General features: G+C 38.6%; 1 protein-coding gene across 2 annotated transcripts in view; it reads left to right on the top strand.

Annotated features, from left to right (window-relative positions):
- DLGAP2 (discs, large (Drosophila) homolog-associated protein 2) overlaps positions 1-23,027 on the top strand; it is a 98,150-nt gene that overhangs the window by 38,520 nt on the left and 36,603 nt on the right. For both annotated transcript variants that reach the window (XM_010191336.1, XM_010191337.1), the window contains exons 4-5: positions 6,883-7,030; positions 10,660-10,879. In XM_010191336.1, the coding sequence (XP_010189638.1) occupies positions 6,883-7,030; positions 10,660-10,879 (368 nt within the window). The remainder of the gene's footprint in view (positions 1-6,882; positions 7,031-10,659; positions 10,880-23,027) is intronic.

Raw genomic sequence — 23,027 nt, 5'->3', positions numbered from 1 at the left:
TGAGCTCTGCTTAGATCCTCAGATCCATTTACTGAACTGCTATATGATTCTTCAAATGCCTTCAAGTTTTTGCTGTAACATCTGCCTGAGTTTTGTTGTTTCTGTCCAGTTCGCTGCCTGCTCTCCAGGGCAAGCTCAAAATGGGATACTGGGACAAGACTTTTAGGATTAGCTCTATGTGCACATCTGTCACCTCTTACAAGCAATAGCGCTGAGTTTAGATTTCCCACATCAGACTCTTTTTATTACGTGCACATTCTGCGTGATTTGGAGTACAGGCTTGATTGAGCCTACATCCTCTGCAGCTTTGCAAGGAGTGATGAAACCAGCAGACTGTTTAACTGCTCCAGATGATTTCCTCTCATTCTCTTCTGGTTCATGTTGTATAAAATCTCCAAATACTTACTGGCGAGAAAAGTTCTCTCCTACCACTGATTAGTAGGCATTTCATAAAGACAGAAACAGCAGTCTCCACCTCTTTTCTAATGTGTTCCTGTAATAAATCAGATATTCAATATCTTTCAGGCAGCTTTTTAAAGAAAAGGCTACAGGTCAATGATGAAATCTACAGACATCTTAAAAATTTGATTTGGCCCAAATTCTCATATCTATCGCTGATCAAAGAGAACCTCCATTCTGGCAAAAATTACAAAAGAAATTCTTCACCACAGGTAAATTCACCAGATGTATGTGTACTTTCGGTTTTTTCAAAGAACCAGACTGACTGCGCTATTCCAAAATCAGACTTAATGTCTATGCTCGTAGTTCTCCAATGGACTGCACACAGGCACATCTGTGCCCCTTTGCAGAGTTCTATTGACTTCACCAGGTTTCCGCGGAGACACAGTGCGACTCACAGCTGCTGTACAATGGCATTGCTAGCTGGGCTTAATCATTAGATTCTGGTTGATTGGTTATTTCACATACCTGCAAAGACATAGTTAAGATAGATCCAGATAGAGAAATGAATATCCATTGAAATGCAAATCTCTCAATAAAATAGGTTTTGATAACTTATGCTACCTTGCTAATCCTAATGCATCTCACTTTTCGGTGCCCAGGATGAATTCTTTTACAAATTTTATCTTTTTGTCCCAGAATGATACTTCTGAATTGCATATACTGATTTCAGCAGAGGTGATTGTACTTTCTTTAATGATCCCATTCATTCTCAGGTTTTTGGACAAATGCAGGCATGATCATGAAAATAAAAAGGGATGGTATTAGAATATTACAATTCCAGAAATTAATTTCATGGAAAATGGACTTTCTTTATGTCTGATGCTCCCTTAATAAACCTGATAGACCCATTCAGTCAGAAGGTGACTTTCTTGCTGCAACTTTTAGCGGCCTTGGAAGATTTTCATTCATTTTTGGTACCTTATTGGCACAGGACGCACCAGTGGCTGAACATCTGACAGAACAGGTTCTCTGAGGATTGGTCACTGTTTTGGATGCAAGTAGATCAAGCAGTGAGCTTGGCAATTGGATGACATTTGCTGCATTGTTGATATCATGTTTATACTTTTTAAAAAAGAGGTATTAGCTTTATAACAAAGTATATTATATCAATCACTTATTAGACAAATACAGACAGTTAAAAAAAAGCCAAAACAATATGACAGAGATCCCTTTCTCAGGATTCATACACCCTTGTTCCCACTAGGGTTGCCTGAACTGTTGAGTATGACTACTCAGGAATCTGAATTTGTAGGGAGAAGTTAGGGATTTCTTTGTTTGGTTTTGACCCTGGCTTAGCTGTAAAACCATTTTAGCCTCTAAATCTGGCATTTCAATGTGTCCTAAAAGTGAAACCATGTTGTTTTACTATCATACATACTTTTCCACCAAATGACAAAAAGATTTGTTGTCTGCAGAACATGCAACAGTTGCATAAATCACAGTACAGTACTGTATGTTGTAATTTTAGCTTACGGTAATGCTCGTCATACAGCAGTGACAAGAGACTTCAGGACACGCCACAAACAGCACTGAATGTTCAACAGCACCTGAGCTCAGTGATGACATCGCATGGGCTGAGTGCTGCACAGAGCGACAGACTTCAAGTGCATGGTGCAAGGTGCTATGGCACAGACTACAGTGGGAGAGCCTCCCATCCCCCAGCACTATCCATGGCCATATAAACTTTCCGTAAGTTAATGGAAGGCAGGAAAAAAACACCACCATTAGTTATTTACCGTCTATAAAGCAAAGTTAACATCTTAGTCCTTTTAAAAATACACGGTTAATAGAGGAGGAGATAAATGGCTAAATAACAGATGGCTAAAGAAGAGGAAATAAGAGTCCTTCCCTTATCACTAGTTAATGCTTGAATGTAGCTATTGGATTGGCTAGCATGATTGCTCCTTTCATTAAAACATGTTCTAAATAACTCTCTGGTTTCACAAGTCTGCTGTTACAATGGCATAAATGGGGAGAAGATAAGGAGATGTAGATGTGCTCTTTCATCTCCTGAAATCTCTTGACAAATTTTATCTAATGCTTTTTGATTACAATATAAGTAAACTTCTTCCTACATTTTTACTGTACTGAGTCCTTTTAAGAATAGCTGCAAGGCATAGCAAAGCACAAACAGAAAATTGTTTTCTAGAGCCCAAAGAGTCTAACAGACATTTTCCAGCTATTGTTCTCCCCCATTCTGCTCTTAAATTTCAGTTTTAGTGAGGTGTGGAAAAGAATTTTTATTTTTTACAAAAAGGAGGAGAGTTCATGCTTTTGTGGAAGCCCATGTCCCCAGTGAGGGAGCAGGATTAGATGGCTGTAGCAGGGATAAGCTGGGGTCTGCAGACAAATAGGGGTGTTAAGGCTACTTCTGAAATCTGCAGAGGACAGAAGTAGGATAAGTGGCCAAATGCTGGCTTCTGTGATGATGTTTTTGAAGATCTTGAGCAGGTCAAGTGTAAGGTGGGAATTAAGAGTATTCTAGGGAGTGTTAAGGATTAGGATATAGGTTTGTTAAGAATGAAGGAGAGCCGTACTTGGGGTTTTGGTAAATGCAAGTTCTGGGGCTGGAAGAAGGAGCAGCTTTCAGATGCAAGCAGCAGGGCATACAAGGTTTGGGTACAGAGACTTGAGTCTTTGCAGACTAGAAGAATGCAAGAAAAGGGAGGGTGCGATGCAAGGCTCCTAGAAACTTCTAAGCAGGAACTCTTTTTTGGACTGCTGTCTCTTCCCTTATTCTTTATCTAAGTTTTGCTGTTGGAGTATGCAACCTACCATCTTTCCCATTCAGTCTGTATCAGGGCGACACACTGTCCCAGATATGCTATCAGATGTACTGTCCCAGATAAGCATGCCATACTGTAGTTCACTTTATGTGGTTTTCATACAGTATTTTGTCTTCCCGGAATACACTCGGGCAACCTGCTGAGCACTGCAAGTGCAGTTGCAGATTTATCTATCTTCCCTGGGAGTCCTAAAGCTTTGCTTTTAGACTAGAGGTTCTCAAGAGCTGCAAGGCCATTACATGGGACTGCCTTATTCCTAAAAGTTTCTCTAGGCTTTGAGCTTTGCTTGCAGCTGAGATACTTCTCATTAAATTGAAGACCTCTCCCTAGCTGCACTGGACTTGCCCTAGCCAATGGAAAGGGGAGAGCAACCCTTGAGGGCAATAAAGGTTTTAAAAGGTAACCCATTCCTAAGATCTTGTTTGTTTGGAAGAGCAAATGGGAAAAGGACGGACATACCAATTTCATTTTTCCAATTAATCTCATCCTCTTACTCCTTTTCTATAGCACCGAAATTTAGAGCCACCTCTTTAACCTTAATGTGTGTATTTGTGTGTGGTCCTGAAGATGAACTGTCAAACCTTCTCATGTGCTCATGCTTGTCTTGCTCTTTTTCAGTGATCAGCTGAGATATAAGATCATCTACTACAAAATAAAATTGTTTTCTTTCATCAAAGTGATAGAGCTGTGGTGTTTTCAGAATGAAGGTCAAGAATTTTGTTCATAAGCATATAGATGGGGTGGATGTCATTAAAAAGCCAGCATTTACCAATGCCATGTGTGGTGTGTGCTTTGTAGCATTGTTGACAAGCATTTAAGTTACTTGATGACAACATTTGAGAGCAACTTCCTTATGTAACTTTTAGGCCTATGGCATTTTGTTTCTGGATCGTGTTTATAGCAAATTCATAATTTTTGCCATGCATTGAGACATTTATCCTAGAAGATAACTTTGAGTGCACATCTTAGAAATGAAAACTAATCTTTCTTTTTATCAGGAAAATTTCAAAGTACTAATGGATGTGACATTGGTTTCTACAGCCTAATATATGTAACATTTCTTTTATTTTGCTACAGTCCTATGAATCAATTGCTCTCTTTTCTAAATAAAAAATTAATTAACTATCAGGTAATGTCCAAAATCATCCATCAAAACTCAACTGGTTTGCAGTAGCATGGAATACTGATCTTCTTTCTCTAATAAAGTATTGCTGCAGAAATTGCTGATTATATTTAGTAATAGCAATACCTCACAAGGATTATTAAATGCTAGATTGTTGAGCATTAGTTAGCAAAGGAGGCAGTTATTAGAAGCCAGTTTAAAGTAATTAATTTTTAAGAAGTTTATAAAATAATTTATAATTTATAATTTAATTTTATTGCCTCTATTTTTTCTTAATATGATCTATGTTTTAATGAAGATGCCTCAAATGTCTCTTTCACAAACTGCTTCTGAACTCACAATCCCAGATTTTACCCTCGATGACAAGCAGAGGGTCCAGAGGGGACTCATCTAACTATTCTGAAAATACTAAACTAACCATACCAGACAAATTTAGAAAAGCATATGCAAAGAATCCGAATGTAACAAAGCAGGTGACAGTCATCATCCTGCTTCCCATAGAGGAAAAGAGGTTTAGTTACATCCAGCAACTAAATATAGATAGATAGACTTTACACCCCTTCGCCTAATCTATTGTATTTGTCTTCATACCTGTGGGAACCAAAAAGTGCTGCTATGGTTCTTGTTTTCATCATCTAAACCGAAATTAGACCCACTATCAGACAGCTATCTTAATCTGCAAATCACTTTGACTGCAATGACTTAATTAACCTCTGATCACATGCCTGCATCAACCTCATACATTTTCATTTTGGTTTTAGCAGTTATAATATAGTTTCTATGTAGCTTACCTCTGTCTTGAGGTTTCAGAGGTATTCCATAGAAGGCACTGATCAAAGACAGGAAGAAAAAATTATTTGGCCTCCAGGGAAATTTCTTAAGAATTGGAAAAAAAACCAAAAACACAAAACTTCCTTGCACTAAGATGAAAACCAAACCTGTCCTTTTATTGAAGAAGAAAGTGGAGGCCCATCTTAAAGAAGCAGATAGTCCAGCTATTGGCAGATGCACTGAGGAAGCAAGGCTATGTCTATGTTGACTCTGAGATGGCCAAGCCAGGGAGAACACATGGAGGTGCTTGAGAACAGATCTCCCAAGTCAGGGAGGTCTATAAAACCGCTCTACTCTTGCAGCTGGTGGTGTGAGGGACCCTGGACCATCTCACATGCCTGACATCAAGAAACATGGCCACTTATGGAGATAGAGCTCAAAAATATTTTCTCTGTAGTCAGAGCTGTGATAAAGGGTCTGAGATTCCTCACTGAGTGCTCCTCAGGGATTGCTTCCAGCCCAAACTCAGGTTTGTGTCCACTTAGTGAGCAAGGCCAAGTTCTTCCTCAGCACCAACCTATGATCACACTCAATGTTTGATAAGCATGGTCTAAGAGACAAGGTCCTGGTTTCTGCCTCATTTTGCACCAGGAGTTGAACCTATGGCTTTCTCATTCTGAGTGGTCTGGTCCTCCCAGAGAGGAAGCTTCCCATTTCACAGGGAAATTCCTGACAGCCCAAGCACACATCACAGCCATGGCTGCTCTGAGTAACTCTGCCAGCTCGGCATCAAATACTGCCAATACTGCTAGACGTTCAGCTGGCACAAATCTACTGTTCCCAGAAACTGTGTTTTTGTCAAAGCTACCTTCAAGGAATAAATATTGTAATGCTTATTTACCACATGAAGCCCAACATTTTCTGAAATATGAAATACGAATTTGTGCACTGCTGTTTAGGAACAAGTGTCATGTGGCTCCTTCTGATTTTCAGAGATTCAGAGAACTCTGGTAAACCTTGTTCACAACTTTCATTTTTCTTTTACTTTTATATTCAAAGTGTAGTTCTTCTCTTAGGCTTCTTTTATTGTCCTAGAATGATAGATAAACAATATATTTGACATAAAATATGAAAGCTAGCATACCCTTGTAGTGAAAGCATACTGAAAGGGGCTCAGTGTGGTGTTAAGGTCCCAGTCCTCCAAACCGGGAGACATAGCATTTCTAGAGCTTTGTGCAGTTGCTCTGAGTACATTATTAATCGTTTTTTTAGCTGTACATGGGATGTTTTGATGTTTTGTAAAAAGATATAAAACCATTGAAGATAAAAGGTCTCTTGATGCCTAACATCTTGATGAAAAACAGATGACGAGTAACATTTTATCTATGAAGAAACATTTTTAGTTCCTTTGGTTTATGCTTTAGCTCTCGTTCTTGTTCCTGTTGACCTAGTAGACATTCTCTTTTAGTAAAGTTCAGCATTAATACCCAGGAGAATTGATGATGTTTAAATTCAGTGAAGACTTAAAATTTCATATCATCTAGGTGGCAGAACTGCAGACAGATTCTCTGCTTGTGCGAAAGTGTTTGACTAATACAGATCTATGATGCTTTACACAGAGAGATTTTGACCCTGGGGAATGGATTTGTGAGTCTCATACAAATTACTGTCTTTAGTGTCCTAATTGATTCCATCTGTAGTTTTACACCCTTTCCTTTTTTCTTCCTCTTTCCTTTGTAGTCAGAGCTACCTTCAGACTGCAAGTGACGTGCCTGGGGGTCACAACCTGGATCCCTCTGCAAACTACAATTCCCCAAAGTTTCGCTCAAGGAATCAGAGCTATATGAGAGCAGTGAGCACGCTCAGTCAGGCCAGCTGTGTTAGTCAGGTGGGAAATTCTTGTTATAACTTTTCTTATAGGTTGATCGCAGATGTGACAGTGGTTACTAGTGAATGGTTTTAGTTTTGGGGTTTTTTTTAATTATCAAACCGAGGTTGTGAATTGTCAAAATAATTCGGTTCTGAGGAATGTAAACCTTGTAAAAAATGTCAAGAAAAATACTGAGTGCTAGAAGCAAAGGGACGCTATCACACATAATATTTTCCATTTCTTTTTTATTAAAAATATAAATACTGGCATTTTCGTTTTAAGTTTATATTAAATATTTAAATGTTAACAAGATTCAGACTGAGCATAAGGGGCACGCTTCTACAACACTCATCCCCTGAAAGTATCTAGTCTCATTTCAGTAAATGTGGGTTGCCAGATTAAGATATAGATTTAAATAATTATGCTCCAAAGGTACAGTGATTCATCTCTAAACTCAGTTTCTCACTCTTCTTGGGTGAAAGAGTAAGTCCCATCAATTATTCTATGTGTGAGGACTTCTGAAAAGAAACATTTTTCCACCCTGCTTGTTTTATGTTGGTTAGTTAGTGCTAATTCATATTGAAGTGAAATCTGAATCAGGCCTGAAGTGCAGGCAGTCCTATGAAGTATGTGCATGTTCTGTTTAGCAGAGGACTTTACGTAAAATTTCCAGTGTTTCTAATGTTCATTGCTCCTGACATTTCTTTCCTGTGTTGCTTCATGACAGGTGGGCCCTGCCCTCTTCTCAGACATGTGTTACTTTATTTTTATTGACCCTTTAATGAGGCACCTAAGGGTATAGTAGCTAATTATGCACAATGGTTAGGTTAAACAAAAATATTTTTTTAAGCAATTTTATATTCATCCACGTTCAATTTGTACTGCATGGCTATTGAGGCCTGGATTCAACTCATCTAACTTGAGGCTTTAACTGAGTAAACAACTAAAGCTTGCACTGTAGTTAATGGAGTGAAAGAGTTTCTTCCAGGACAATGCACATCCCAAGTGGGCTGAGAGCCCTCTGGAAACGCTTGTCAGTCTCCACCGACTGTGGAGGGTTGGGAGGGAATAGTCACCTGACTAAGGCCCTTCAGTCTAATTCCTTTATTTATGTGGGATAAGTCTAACTATAAAATTGTATAACACACATCAGAATTAGAAGCAGTCAATCAGTCAGTTATTTTCCAAACATTCCATTATTTTTCATAGCTCCATTGTGAAATGTGCCTCCTTCATTTTCATGCCTTGGTTTTCATTACCTTGCTTTGGTTATTTTCTGTTTTTATTACACTCCAGTTTTGAGAAAGTTTTGCAATAATTAAATCCTGCATTCAAAGCAGGTGCTGTTAGCTGCCACCTAACATAATGCTATAATATATAGTACATAATGCTATAATGTAGAACTATCCTAACGTCTTCTGCCAAGAGGCAGACTATGTCTGTGTGCAGAGATGTTCACTGAGCTGTCCATAATGACTAACTTTTTCTTCATTCCAATGTGCATCACCTGGAAAGTTGCCCACAATAGATTTCATTTGCAGGTAGATTGCTCAATTGGCCAGATTAACTAAACCTGCTGGATATAGTCCCTTAATTTCTTTTTCAGTCTTCACTAACCTAAGTAATTTTGTGTCAACCACATACTTCACAGTCCAGCTTTTTACAGACCACTAATAAATGCATTTAATAGACACTACACAAAGTAAATGTATTAAAATATCAAACTCTGAACCTTTGTTGTTTTCTGTTCTTTTTCCATGACACTATCACCTTCTTATCCCATCTACATAATAGCAGATTTTATGATTTGTGGTACTTTTAAATCCTTTTTTTGTGAGATCCTACCTTTTTCACTCCTGATCAAGGGTAGAGTCAAGAAAGATGCTGGGTTCCCTGGTTTATATTTTTAATTTAAGTTTTAAAACTTTTTTTTCTGTTGTCAATGACCTTAATTTGAAAGAAGTGGTTAGGACTTGAAGTGTTTATGGACTACATTACTTGTCAATGATGTATGCAAAATATTTCAGAGTAAGATTTTTTTTAATTACTTCAAGATTGCATTAGCCTACTTAACTTTATTAGAAGCAAATTTTATGAAGGATAATGCAATTCCTTTCAGAAGAGGTTTAGTAGCCAAAATGTCTTACATGAAATTAAAATATCAGATGTTCATTATCATCAGAAGTTCCATATGAAATTTCCATTTACTTAATCAAAATCACAAAACATTTGAAACACTTGCACTCACTGTTTCCATAATGAAAATAGCACTAGGAACAGTAATAATGAAAAATGCACATAGCAGCCATATAGAAAAAGTAATATCAACTGGATGTTTACTGTCCTGTTTACTGATGCTACAAATTTAACTTGATATTTATACTGATTCTGATTTTTAGCACTCTCATTTTTTAAAAAATATCAGGAAGACATATCAGGATATCCTGCATTTGTCTGTCTAGTATTAACTTCCTATCTGATTTTGGATAAACATAATTTTGAATTATTCAGGTACATTTACAGGTAGGTAGGGCTGACTTCAAAGAACCTATTAAAAATTATCTAGCTAGAGTTTAGACACTCATCTTCAAAACTGCAACATACAGTTCCCTATCGAGAGGTTCCCTAAGCCTGGGCAGCCTGCCTAAAACCTGTTTATCATGAAAGCTACCTAAAAATGTGCAGTTTTACATCATGTCCAACCTGCAGGGCAGGGTCAGCAGGTAGGTGCTGGTCTGCTCAAGCCCTGCAGGGAGCTGGAGAATGGCGCTGAAATCCTTCAAGGGGCCAATCTGGTCAGTGATACAGGTGGGCACACCTAGGGTGCTCTGACAGGCAGTGTTCCTCGGCACACCCTGTGGAAGATGTGTCAGACTTAAAATAATTCTGCTGAAGGAAAGGCAGCAGTAGTGGCTGCAGCTTGTTTTTCCATGGTAGTTGAATGGCTAACCCTGTTAACCAGGAATGAGTTTGGTTTAGGGTCCTTGTCAGCTAAAACTCATCCAAGCATTACTTTCTCATCTGACCCCTTTTCACTTTATTTCAGACAGTGGTTACTCTTTCACCTGCTTCACTGGATACAACTCTAGGTGCAGTATTTCTCAAATCTTTCAGAAGCATCACCTCCTCCAAACTTACACATCTTCAAGTATGAGATAGTCCTTTGAGCCCCTTTATAGTGAGAAGATAACAACCTCCCATGCTGGCTAAATGAGTGGCACATTTACTCCACAAGAGTAGTATCTTTGCTGATAAGTGAGGAATCTAGGCAATACACTCTCACTTTTTGAGGGCTGGTATTACTATAGCTGATTTCTGTTCTGTCCTGGCAGAACATGAATTTGTATCAGCGCAGAGTGATCTTATTGGTTACCATTAAATCATGTATTTACAATCCTCTGAATATGCCAAAAAAATATTAAATGTGAAATTAATTGTATGGCATGTGTGATGTACTGTACTATATACATAGAAAACAGCTGCTGTAAGTTAAAAAAGTGTGAATGTGATCAGAAGGGATTCCTACATTTTAACTATTTGCTAAAACAGTTCTTCATCAATGTACAGGTGTCCATTTGAGATGTTGAGGCCGTGATGATCACAAAAAAGCAAGTCAAAAATCAAATGCATTGTTGTTGTTTATTCAGATGAGTGAAGCAGAGGTTAATGGGCAATTTGAATCGGTGTGTGAATCAGTGTTTAGTGAAGTTGAAGCACAGGCAATGGATGCCCTTGACCTCCCTGGATGTTTCCGAACAAGAAGCCACAGTTACTTGCGTGCCATTCAGGCAGGCTATTCCCAGGATGATGAATGTATACCTGCGCTGGCATCTTCCAACATCACCTCAACTATCAGGTCAACCACAGGTAAGCAAATCTACGCTGATCCTTACACTGTTCTGCATGTCATAATACGTTGTCTTGTTTTGTAAAAACAATTACCCTGTGGAGTGATAATATTTGAAACCAGTATGCTTAAGTTTTTAATACTGTACCATTGTGGCTACAGCTTGGAATAAGCTCCCTCTGGGCTGAATCCTGAAAGCATAGTATAATGGACCTGGACTTCAGCATAGCCTTAATTTGACCTCTGTTTCCCGTACATGAAGTTGTTCAGGTTCAATTATAAAAATGTAAGTGCAAGTGGTATTGTTATATATTGTTACCCATTGAGGTATTTTTATCTATCAAGTAATTTATCTTCTAAATTAGATCAGTGCATTGATTTTAATTTAGGTCCTTAAAGTACCAAAAGAAAAAGAGAAGCAGGATTTAAAATCTTTGGTCTAAACACTTACAGTCAATTAACTTAATAGGGAATTAATTACTTGCTTTTGGAAAAGGTGAAACCAGTTGTATCAATACACTGAATCATAAACATTATGGCAAGCTTCACACATCTGCTATTACTCATCAGTAACCATTAACATTCATTGTTATACCTTTGACTTCTAGGATCTTTTAACATTCTTCTGAAAACTTTCTTTTTTCATATTAGTTGCTTAGCAAAAGTAATAGCTTTATTCATTTTAGCATATTAGTGTTTAGGATTGGTGAAGAAAAGAATGCACAGATAGCATTAAAATGAAATCTATAACAAATACGTATTCTTTGTTAAGTGGTCCAAATTCACTTTTATGTTTCCAAATATGTTAACGTCAGTTCCCAATTACTATATTGTCCTTGCCACATACTATTAAATTGCAGTGCAGGCTAGCCATCTACAAAAGGTAAAAATAGCTCAAAATGTATCATGCAAAAATACTTCTTAAATTATTTGCTTGACACATCTGTTGTATAACAGAACAGTGGGAGCTTAGAAAGGAAGTTGAGGTTGAATAACATAAATTTGCATTCCAGAAGTAGCATAAAATGTTATTTTATCTTGAGCATAGTATTATAATTGCTATATATAAATTTCTGTAAAACCAGAAGTTATGGCTTACAGTGCCACCTTTAGGGATGTTTCTGTCCTTTTTTTAATAGAGATGCTATCATTATATAAAATGAGATTTTATTGCTACCCCAGAGATTAATTTTCATCTTTGTCATATAGTACTGAGTGATTATTATGAAGAAACCTTCCATGGCGAAAGACAGAACTAAATATCTATTTTAGTGTCTGACTCCAGGAACTGAATTGGAATACTTTCAGAATTACTTTGGTTACCAAGTTGATTGGTTTTAACCTAAGCTGTCTTGAGCTTATATGCTTGATAAGCCCAAAATTTTGATTGAAAGGAATTTATTTATATTCTCTAGAGCAACAAAGCTGAATAATAGAATATGTTTGGGAAAATAACCAGATTAGGCAGTAAATATGTTTGCATCCCAATGTTTTCATACTTACGAAAAGCACTTTCCATAGTTTAGCAGTCTGCTGGTTAAATAATGTGGTTTTGAAAATTTTAACCTTTGCTTCTCACATGACTTTTCCCTCATCTCAGAAACGATTTGTTAAGTTTATTTTCTTGCCTAAATATGTAATATTTCTGCTTTGTTGTGGTGAGGTGATACTGACATTGTGGAGAAAAAGGATGATGTGAGATGTTTTCCTGAGCCAAAACTATTTCCAAGCCTATGGACTGTACACAGTTCTGAGTGTGGTTCTGTATTCAAAATACTATCTCTGTACCACCAAGCAAGTTTGTCCTCAGCTGCTATGTAAGATAAATATTCAAATTAGAAGTATTTATCTGATTTACAAGAAGAGTAAGGATTATGTGATTCACTATTAACTGAAAATTTCAGTTGCCAAATAAGTTCTTGTTTTTAAAACCCTAGGGGTAACTCTTCTATATTTCTCTCTTCAGCCGTTGTCACTTTGGAGGGAGATGCTTCATTTCCTATCATTACTATAATTAAAAAAAAAATCTTACTTCTCCAGCCCTCTCTGAAAATTGTAAAAAAAGCAGTTGCCTGAAATGTGAAAATGGTGTTGGCAGATATTTGACATTTATACAGGCTTCATTCAAATAAACGTCAAAAAGGTCAAAGTTTCACATCAGCTTTCAGTTCCAATTCAGTCTTTTGAATTCTTATGAAAATTACATTACTTTAATTCCTTTTTTGCTTTTAATGTAACAAACTCTTCTTGGCAAAGAAACTAAAGCCATTTCTTAGAAAATTAACAGGCATTGCAATTTAATTATTACTTGAAATTTTAGTGATATAGATCATGACTACCTTTTATCAATGTTGTAAAGCAATTAAATCATAACACATAGACTTAGCTAAAAATTAATTCACATAACTAAAAATTTAAATCTAAAATGAAAAATGCGATGTTTGATCTATGAATTCAATTACAAAAATATGGAATATAGATTTACAGGATGCGGTTTCCTAAAATGCTTCTAGACGCATTAACAGCTTCCAAAAGGTGGGAAGGTTGCAACTATAATGAATATTATGTGGGACATTATTAGTGGACTCTATTTACAGGGGTTTCTAGTAGATGGAAAAAGAAATACCAGTATCTAGCTCTTCTCAAATGTATACATCTTTGTGTAGAAATCCACACAGTTCACTGCTACTAATGAGCACATAATTTTTTGCATGGACCCACTCAGTTTAATTATTTGTAGAACCAGGCTTCCCCCACTCTGATGGAGACTCTAAAGAGAGAGGACATAGGGCACTGCCTGTGACCCCAGGTGTAAATGACCGAGACAAGTGACCATGCAAAGGAGGCAGCCAGCATTGCTGGCACACTGTAAACTAGACCTGAACTCTTCACGACCCTTGCTGAAACTCATAGTTCATTGTGATTAGGGCATTTCTAGCCATCCTGTTTCATGTTGTAAAGAGATAATGAACTCAGTAAAAATACTTCATGTTAAAAGCCCTGAATGACAGCATATACTTTCCGTCTCTGAACTGTATCCAGTTGCAGCTGTCAAATGCATAGCTGAGAAAATACAGCTCCAGCTGCTGCTGCCTCCCACCTTTTCCCTCCATCACAGACAGCGTGTAATTTCCCAGATGGGAAGTCGGAGAGTGCAGCAGTCATCCTAACCACTATTGCCTTACATCTTTGCTACTCTTGCCAGCAGTGCTTCGCTTTTCAGGAAGAGTGCATAAAATTGGGGTCACTTTTCCGGGTAGTACCGGCTTGGTTCCCTACTGTCTAAGTATACCTGCAAGTATGTATGCTATGCTGCCAGTTGGAAGGCTCCATCCTGGTAACATCAGGGTAGTGCAGCAGAGTGCTGCGGGGTGGTACGCAAGCTACCCAAGGTACCGGAGCTGTGTCACCACTAGCTCGGTGCATGGTGAGCCCTGGGTGTATCGTCCTGGTGGGAAATGGTGCACTAGGCTGGGAGCAGTGCCACAGTAATGCGTTATCCCACAGGCAGTACCTGGGCTTTCTTAATGAAAAGTAATTATAATACCCTGGTACAACCCCGGATTGTACTATGAAAATGTAACCAACAGGGAGGTCCTGGAGGTCTGAACCACTCTGCAGTTGATTCCCCCTTCCCTGAGAAGGTCAACTTATTTTTGTTACATTTCCTATATGTTAAGAGAAACTTGTATATGATTTACTACATATGTTATAGAATATTTCAATACTGGAGGTAGCAGTTATGATGGTCTGTTCTGAAGCAGAACATGTTAAAATCTCTCCTCTAAGGCAGAGAATAACTTGTTATTTGCAGCTTTGAGCATGCAGGATATTCTGAAGTCCATTTAATCGACTGATCAGATGTGGGGGGCACATTCAGTTTCTCCTGATGGCATTATTATATGTTATATAAAACACTTTCACCTTTATTGAGACACTGTCACTCTAGCCCGTTGCTCAGGACACTCACCCATCAGGTGGAATATCTTCTCAGTGAATGTTGCTTTCATATGGAAATTGAAACAGCTAAAACAGAAAAGGCTAAATATCCTAATAAGGAGGACCTGAAGTCTGAGACTCCAGTCAGAGGTATGAAATCCTTCTCCAGCAACAAGCACTGAGTGGCCTCAGTTAAGTTCTTCAGCTTTTAGGCTGATGAATAAATGAAGCATCATCTTCAGTTTCTTAAAACTACACATTTTCCTCTAGCCCAAGTTATTTGGCTACAACTGTATTTTTTGATGAATAGATTAATAACCAAAAAAATCCACCTAGCTATGAACTTCAGCACAGTGGGGACTGGGTTATGGTACTTAAAGGCATCTAGGATTTCTGTCCTATGTAAAGTGTCAGTCCAAGATCTCTTCTCCAAAGTCAGGGATTTTCAGGTGATCTTGAGCAAAACTTAGCATGAAGCACTGCTGATTTCAGGGGGTGTAGTTATCAGACCTAAGTGACCAATACACTGCATTATTCCTTTTTCTAGAAAATGTAGCATAATGCAAAACTGTCAGATCAGCTGTTTATGCACCTCCTTTTATCTACTTCATAGTAGGTAGCTCTGCTAAATTTGTGCTTACTAAAGAGTCCACTGCAAAGGATGCAAAGTAGGGAACTGTCTTTTGTCCATTTTACTTTTCTCAGCCAGTAGGACTCTGCTTGGCAACAAGTAAACTTCAGAGACTTTCACATTTACTAAACTATTGAGCACTAATTCCAAAACCAATTAATTGAAACAAGGTCATATTGCATGAGGGAGTTTTCAATTACAGCTTATACGATTACTCCAAATGCCTGAGGAATTGCAGGTTTCCTTTCTCTTGACTTAACTCTATTTCAGCTTTCCATTTTTGAAATAAGGGGCTACATGTGGTGAATTTTTAGAGCACATGTTTGATATTCAGCCACAAAACTCTCATTGCCAGTAAATAGACTGCATGGTCATGTACCTCAAACATAAAGGCATGAGAATATGATATTTCATCACGAAGCTGTACTGTTCCGTAACACAACTACCCCTGCAGACCCCAAAAGGACTGACTGACTAGCTGCTGTCTAAACACTAATGACACTAATGATCTTTTTTTTCAAAGACAGGAGGATGCCAAGGGCAAGCAAAAGTTTAAATTATGGTGCTACTACATATGGAGCTAGTGGAGTTCAGTGAAGGGTCACTAAGAAGACAAAGGGTCTTGAGCATCTCTCCCATCAGGAAAGGATGAGAGCTGGGACTGTTCAACCTGGAGAAGCTTTTCATAGTCATAGAATGTGTTGGGTTGCAAGGGGCCTTTGAAGGTCATCTATTCCAACCCCCCTGCAGTAAGCATGGATATCTTTAACTAGATCAGATTGCTCAGAGCCCCATCAAGCCTGACCTTGAATGTCTCTAAGGATGGGGTCTCCACCACCTCACTGGGCAACCTGTCCCAGTGTTTCACCACCCTCATAGTAAAGCACTTTTTCCAATGTCTAATCTAAATTTACCCTGCTCTAAGTTTAAAACCATTGCCTCTTGCCCTATCACTAAATACCTTTGTAAACAGTCCCTCCCCAGATTTCTTCAGGAAGGTCCTCCCAGAGCCTTCTCTTCTCCAGGCTGAGCAATCCCAATTCTCTCAGCCTGTCTTCATAGGAGAGGTGCTCCAGCCCTTTAATCATCTTTGTAGCCCTTCTCTGGACCCGCTTCAGCAGTTTGATGTCCTTGTTGTGTTGAGGACTCCAGAGCTGGACACAGTACTCCAGGTGAGGCCTGACCAGAACAGAACAGAGGGACAGAATCACTTCTTTTAATCTGCTGGCCATGCTTCTTTTGATGCAGCCCAGGATGTGATTGGCATCCATTGTTGGCTCATGTCCAGTTTTTCATCCACCAGTGTACCCAAGTCCTTTTCCACAGGGTTGCTCTCTATCACAACATCCCCCAGCCTGTACAGATAACGAGGATTGCCCCTGCCCAGGTGCAGGACTTTGCATTTGGCCTTGTTGAACCTCTTGAGGTTCACATGGGCCCACTGATCCACCTTGTCCAGGTCCCTCTGGATGACATCCCATCCCTCTGGCATGTCGACCGCACCACTCAGCTTGGTGTCATCTGCAAATTTGTTTAGGGTGCACTGTCTATATTATTGATGGAGATATTAAACAGCACTGGTCTCAGAACAGACCCTTGAGGGACACCACGTGTCATCCATCCCCATCTGGACATCAACACTGAACAGTCCACCTTTCAAATCTGTATCTTTCCAACTTAGAGAGAAGGATGCTCTGGGGGATGGTGTCAAATGCCTTACAGAATTCCATATAGATGACATCCACTACTTTTCTCTTGTCCACTGATGTAGACACTCCACTATAGAAAGCCACGAGTTTGATCAGGCAGGACTTTCTGTTAGTAAAATCATGCTGGCTATCTTGAATCACATCCCTGTCGTCCATGTGCCTTATCAAAGCTTCTAGGAGCATCTATTCCCTGATCTTCCCAGGCACAGAGGTGAGGCTGACAGTGGGTAGTTCCCAGGGTCCTCCTTTCTACCCTTCTTAAAAATGCATGTGATGTTTCCCTGAAGGCTTAGAGAGGATGTTATAAATGTATTAAAAATGGAAAAAAGACTCCTCAATTTCTAAAAGCAAAATATTTTATTATCAATAAATGCATTATTTTCTTTTATTTCCTCAAGAATGAGATACTTCATCCAGGTGGCTGCTTGGATCTTAATCCAATGCACTATGGCTAGGAAACCCCAGGTAAATGGAGGAAAACATATGCGTGAAGTAACATCTCCACAATTTCTGTTCTCTCTGTAGAATTAAATGATGAGTCTTAGAGGTTTTTAATGGTGTCCATTGTTAACTAATAGCTAGCAGTGGTATCCTTAACAGGTGTGTTTAAAACCACAAAACCCTAAGTCCAAATAAGATATAGAAGGCTGTTTTCTCAATTATAATTTGCCTATTGACTTTGTTTAATTACTGTTAGGGCTCCATGGAATTATCTGGCACTCTAACTCTCTGCAGGAAACATGCCATATATCTGTGGGAGCACTTGGGGATCCAGAGTTAATACTTTGATGCTGTGCCAACTTGCATGCCTATACTGTGAGAATAAATCTTATGCTAACAAACGATGAGCCCAATTCTACACTTGGATACACACACATCATTTTCATTGCTCTGGGTGTATCTGGGGGGAATATTTAGTCTTTAATTCTTTTAAATATATTGAAGTTCTGCTGCTGTGCTGACACTGCTGTTGAATAGCAGCTCTATGTGGTGGAAATGGCCCAGGAAATCGCTGGGATGAAGGTGACACAAGCCCTTCAGTTTGAGTTCAACAGAGGATGGCCAAGGGGCCATTGCAACTCTCATAACTCTGGGATTCCGTGAGACGGAGAAAGACAGCACTAATCAGGGCTGCCTGGCCTCTTCAGGCTGATGAGGCATGAAAACAGTTGGAGCAGTAGCCAGGAGGTCTTCATAATTTTCATTCTCCTTGGTACAGATGATCTGTAGGGGCAAAGATGAAAAATGGAGTCACTGCCTTCCATCTCTGGTTAGCTTTAAAAACATGTATGAGTGTTTCTCCCTTGCTCCTGCTGTTCTCTGCTTGACATAATTCCTCCATAACCTATTAGATTTGCCAGACAGCTGGTTCTTTCTTTATAAGAAAGGACACCCGTGCTCCCTCCCCTCACAGAACTTGGCTTCAAAGCAGCTCTGTGGGATTGGTTTTTCACAGAGTTTTCTCAGCTTCATTTTCTGTATGATATTATACAGGAAAAAAAATAATCTGTAAAAAAGGAAAAAAAGAAAATCATGCAGGGAAGGTGATTTACTGCTCAGGTGTTTGAAGCCTTCCTGTCATAATAGAAGCTACCTATGGCAGAGGTAGACCTCTGCCCAACTGTTTAGCTTGAGGTGGCCAGAGGGTTTTGTCCTCAGGTTGGTCTGTGCAGCTGGGGGAAGCTCACAGTGCAGATGAGCCTGGAAGCAGCAGCTCATAGTGCTTCCTTGTAGGAAAAAAGAAGGCAGGACCCCTCTCCTGCCAGTGCCTCTCCTTGTGTTCCTCTGTGAGTGAAAAAAACTCTAAGGAGTCTTCTCAGAAGCTCTGCATGTATTCTCTCCTAGTTCTTGTTGAAGACATATGTATCAGGAGCCATAACTTTGACGTGTGCACTGGAATTACGATGCTTGCTATGCTGGGTATAGAGACATCATTTTGATTACATTCTAGCACTAAATTTTACTAACTCACATATAATATTTTATCCAGCAGGACCTCAGCCCATCACTTAATGTAACTAAGCATAACTCTCTTGAAGGTGACCCAATTTAGTTTGCTGACAAACCAACCCCTAGCTTTGTTATGCTCTCAGTACAACAGGGGTGTGAACCATGTTCTGCTCTAGCTTCTTTACCATGAAAAAATTCTTCCAAAAAAGCTGTGCATGCAACCGCACAATTTGCAGATCCACTCTCCTGTGGGTCCTAGCAAAGGCACAGGAGCCGATAGAGGCTGTGTGTGAAGAAAGAGAGCTGTACTTCTAAATAACAATAAACTCCTTTACAGCAGGCCAGGTCTCACTTCTATGAAGATCCTTCCACTTCTGGAATGTCCATTGGCTAGTAAAGCCTTTTCAAAAAATGTATTATTAGGCATTTAGGGAGGCCAGTTCAGGTGCTTTTGTTACTGTTCTACCTCATGGCAAGGACATTTTGATTAATGCTCACCACTTACAAATGTACTTCTCCTGAGGGACGTTATTTCTAACTTGCAAAATTGCCTTTTCCAGGAGAACAGAATACTAGTGGGCAGCTGCCACACAAATCCTTCCCACTAACAGAGGCATCTGAAGTTAGAGGCAAAGCAAATTGTTCACTATTTAAATAAACTTGTATCTATGTTTGAGTGGGAAGGCATAGAAGTAAGATACAAACCTTTATAGTTACCTTTAGTTTTACTTCCAGCAAATTCTCTGTTTTGATAATAAATATTAAAAAAAAATTGGGATACTTGCACATCTCTACCAGCCTCTCAGCAGTCTGTTAAGATAAGCGTGCACTTAAGTCTCAATTTCTGTGTCAGAAATTTTATTCAGACTCAGATCTACCCTAGAAGGGCAATTTGTAAACCTGTTATTTAAAATATTAATTGAAACATTTTTTTTCCAGAGGATCAGAGAAAACAGATACTAAAGTTGGTGACATTCCTAGAGCATAGTCAAACAGAATTAGCCTTTGGCCAGACAGGTTAGTTGAATGGTGTGGGATTTGTCTCCAGAACAACTCGTCTAAACATAGATGCTTTCATGCAAGCTAGTTGTCCAAGTTGCCATGACAGTAAGTTCAAATTAATTTCAAACATGATGGCCATCTGAGATATCCACATGGGACCTACAAGAGAACTGGATCCTCCTGGAGAAGCAGCTGTAAACTTGGCAGAAGGGCCTAGGACCTCTAAAAAGGTATTACATACCTATGTTTAGGTGAGTTTGACTCATACTGGATACAGTGTATGGATCCTATTATGTACCAACAAAGAGTCAACAAACCCCAACCTACACTGGAGTGTCTTACACTCACCTAATAGTACCCTGATACTTAAAGAACTCTGTACTCGCTGTAAGGCCAAGGTTTAGTCTCAGTATATAGTCCTTTAAAATATACACAGTGGATACCACAAATACCAGAGCAATCCAAGCAGCTCATTACTGTTCCCCAAGGGCAACTAGAGGACATCCAAACAGGTTTAGGGAATACACTGAGTTTGAAGTGAGTAACCCATCACTTAGCCTTCTGAGACTGAGAACAGAATACCAAGGACATTTCAATGAGTCATTATTTTTATGTGCATTTCCTTTTTGTTGTGTTAAATACAAACGAACCTTTTGGGATAGCTCTGTGTCCAAAAAAATACATATATTTCCACACTTTGTCTCCTTCCCCCAGTTGAAAAAAAACATTAAAAGTTCAGTCATAAAAATTCATCTCACCTAGTATGTATCTCTAAAATGTAACTGTCAAATGCAGTCACATTAATGCCCTATTATAGTCAATGAAATGAGATTTATCTCCTTTGGTATTGATATCTGTTATGAAAGAAGTTGTCCTCTAGACATCCTTATTTCTTTCTGTTGCCTATAAAAATAGTCTTCAATGATGGCATAGTATAAGTAGCTAACTTTTATGAATCTGAGGTAAAAGTCAGGCCTATTCAAACTGCATTATAGGATGAAACTAAAGATTAAATTTGGTCCCACTGAAAGCGAGGATAACTGAGAGAGCCGTGTGCTGACTTACAGAGTTGAGAGCTCAAAACCTGGCAGCATTTGCTGGACCTAAATACAGGGCTGGCAGCCTGCAAGCAGCTTTCCGAGCACTGGTTTTGACACTGGTACTGACTCCATCTGCATCTTGGGTAAAAGGAGTTCTTGTTCTGACTATTGCTTGAATTATCAGTCTCAAAAGTGCACTCTGAGATTGTGTCCAGACTTGTAGCTCTCTGTGGATTAAAAGAATAATTTAAAGGTATTAAATTATCTTTAATTAAAATACTTTGTAATCACTTAAGTTCTTTAATGTATGACCATTATCATAATACACTGTTAAAATTATTCTGCTGTGCAACATTTCTGTAAGATTATGTAAGCAAACTGTTTTTCTCATCCTATTCAGTTACTGTATTCCTTACTGTAAGTTAAAGAAGTCACAAGCTGGATGTAGGAACTGTAAGAATGAGAACAGAAAATATACAAACAAAACCAATGATAAACCTACATAATATGTCCATGAGTGGGTTTAGGAGGCTGATGAAAATTATTTGAATTGAGTGATAAGGGTATGTGGTAGTTTAAGAAGGGATTTTTTTTTAAGTACAGAATTACAGCAATACTGGTTTGGTTCTACTAAAAACATTTTCAAATTTTATATTTTATTTCAGTGTAAAAACAGTAGCCCAGTAAGAGTGACTCTTAGCTTTTGGAGCTCTTTTTTCTCCTTATCTTTTACTGTTTTGATGACAAATGCAATCTGTATTCCTAAAACATGGCACATAGATTCTACAAATGAAACAGAGTGTACTTAAAAGTACATTTTCCTTTCCTGCAACCAAAAACTGAGATGGTGTTTTTTAATGCAACTTCAGTATTTTAGAGGCACGTAGGAACTGTTTAGAAGAGCAAAACAGCTGTCAGCACTTTGCTTTGCCGTCTACAGGATGCCAGTTAGGCTATAATTTCTCGCTAATTAACTGATCTAAAATAGAACCCTTTGTAACTAGTCCATCAGCAATCCATGAGGTTTGTGTTGCCCACATTTCTTTTAACTTTGGCAAAGGCTTACAGTTTCTGACCTTGATGTCTTGTTTGATTTGCATTTCTGTTTTGAGACTAACATTAATTACATTGTCAAAACAGATTTTATCATTTACGTAACATGGGCTGCCTGCAGACCCAAGTTTCCTCAATATGGAGGTAACGACTTACGCACTGAATGACTTGATTACAGTAATTCCTTTTATACTGTTCTTCTCCTGGGAGACTGTAACATATACTTAGACTCCAGCTTTTTCCAAATTTAGTGGTCACATTTCCACTTAATTGTTAGTTTCCTCTACAAAAGCAGATAGATATACAGAATTTAAGCTTAAGAGGATCTGCTCTGAATATTGTGTCTTACCTGATGCACATGCAGATTTTTTTTAAAAAAACCAAACTCATCCAGTAATTTTGCCTTAGTCCAGTAAATTCTGATTGAGGTGATATGTCACACTAATGATTTCAGCCTTTTTTCACAAGTGCTATATAGATTTTGTTTATCAGAGGGATGTCAAAAACACATGTGGCTTAAAAAGCAGCATTTTATATGGAATTCATATGACAGCAGTCTCTCAATGACATGCTATTTTGAAAGACTCTTTTTAAAAGTCATATATAAGAAGCACAGACTTTCACTATGTCAGTAGTGGTCCACATCCTGAGTTCGTGTGAATTGTTCTGATTCTACTGACTTCAGTATCAACGACTTCAGTGGGACTAACAGCATGGTCTAGCCCAGTGCCTAAAGCTGGTCAATCAGTTTAAAAACTACAGAAATACAGAGGGTTTGCTTTTAATACCTCTGTGGAGCTACAAAGAGACCTTGGGCCAAACTATTACTAGCTGCTATGTAGTA

The sequence above is a fragment of the Mesitornis unicolor genome, unplaced genomic scaffold (assembly GCF_000695765.1).
Source record: "Mesitornis unicolor isolate BGI_N332 unplaced genomic scaffold, ASM69576v1 scaffold10079, whole genome shotgun sequence".
NCBI lineage: Eukaryota > Metazoa > Chordata > Aves > Mesitornithiformes > Mesitornithidae > Mesitornis > Mesitornis unicolor.
This window is presented reverse-complemented; position numbering and strand designations above follow the sequence as displayed.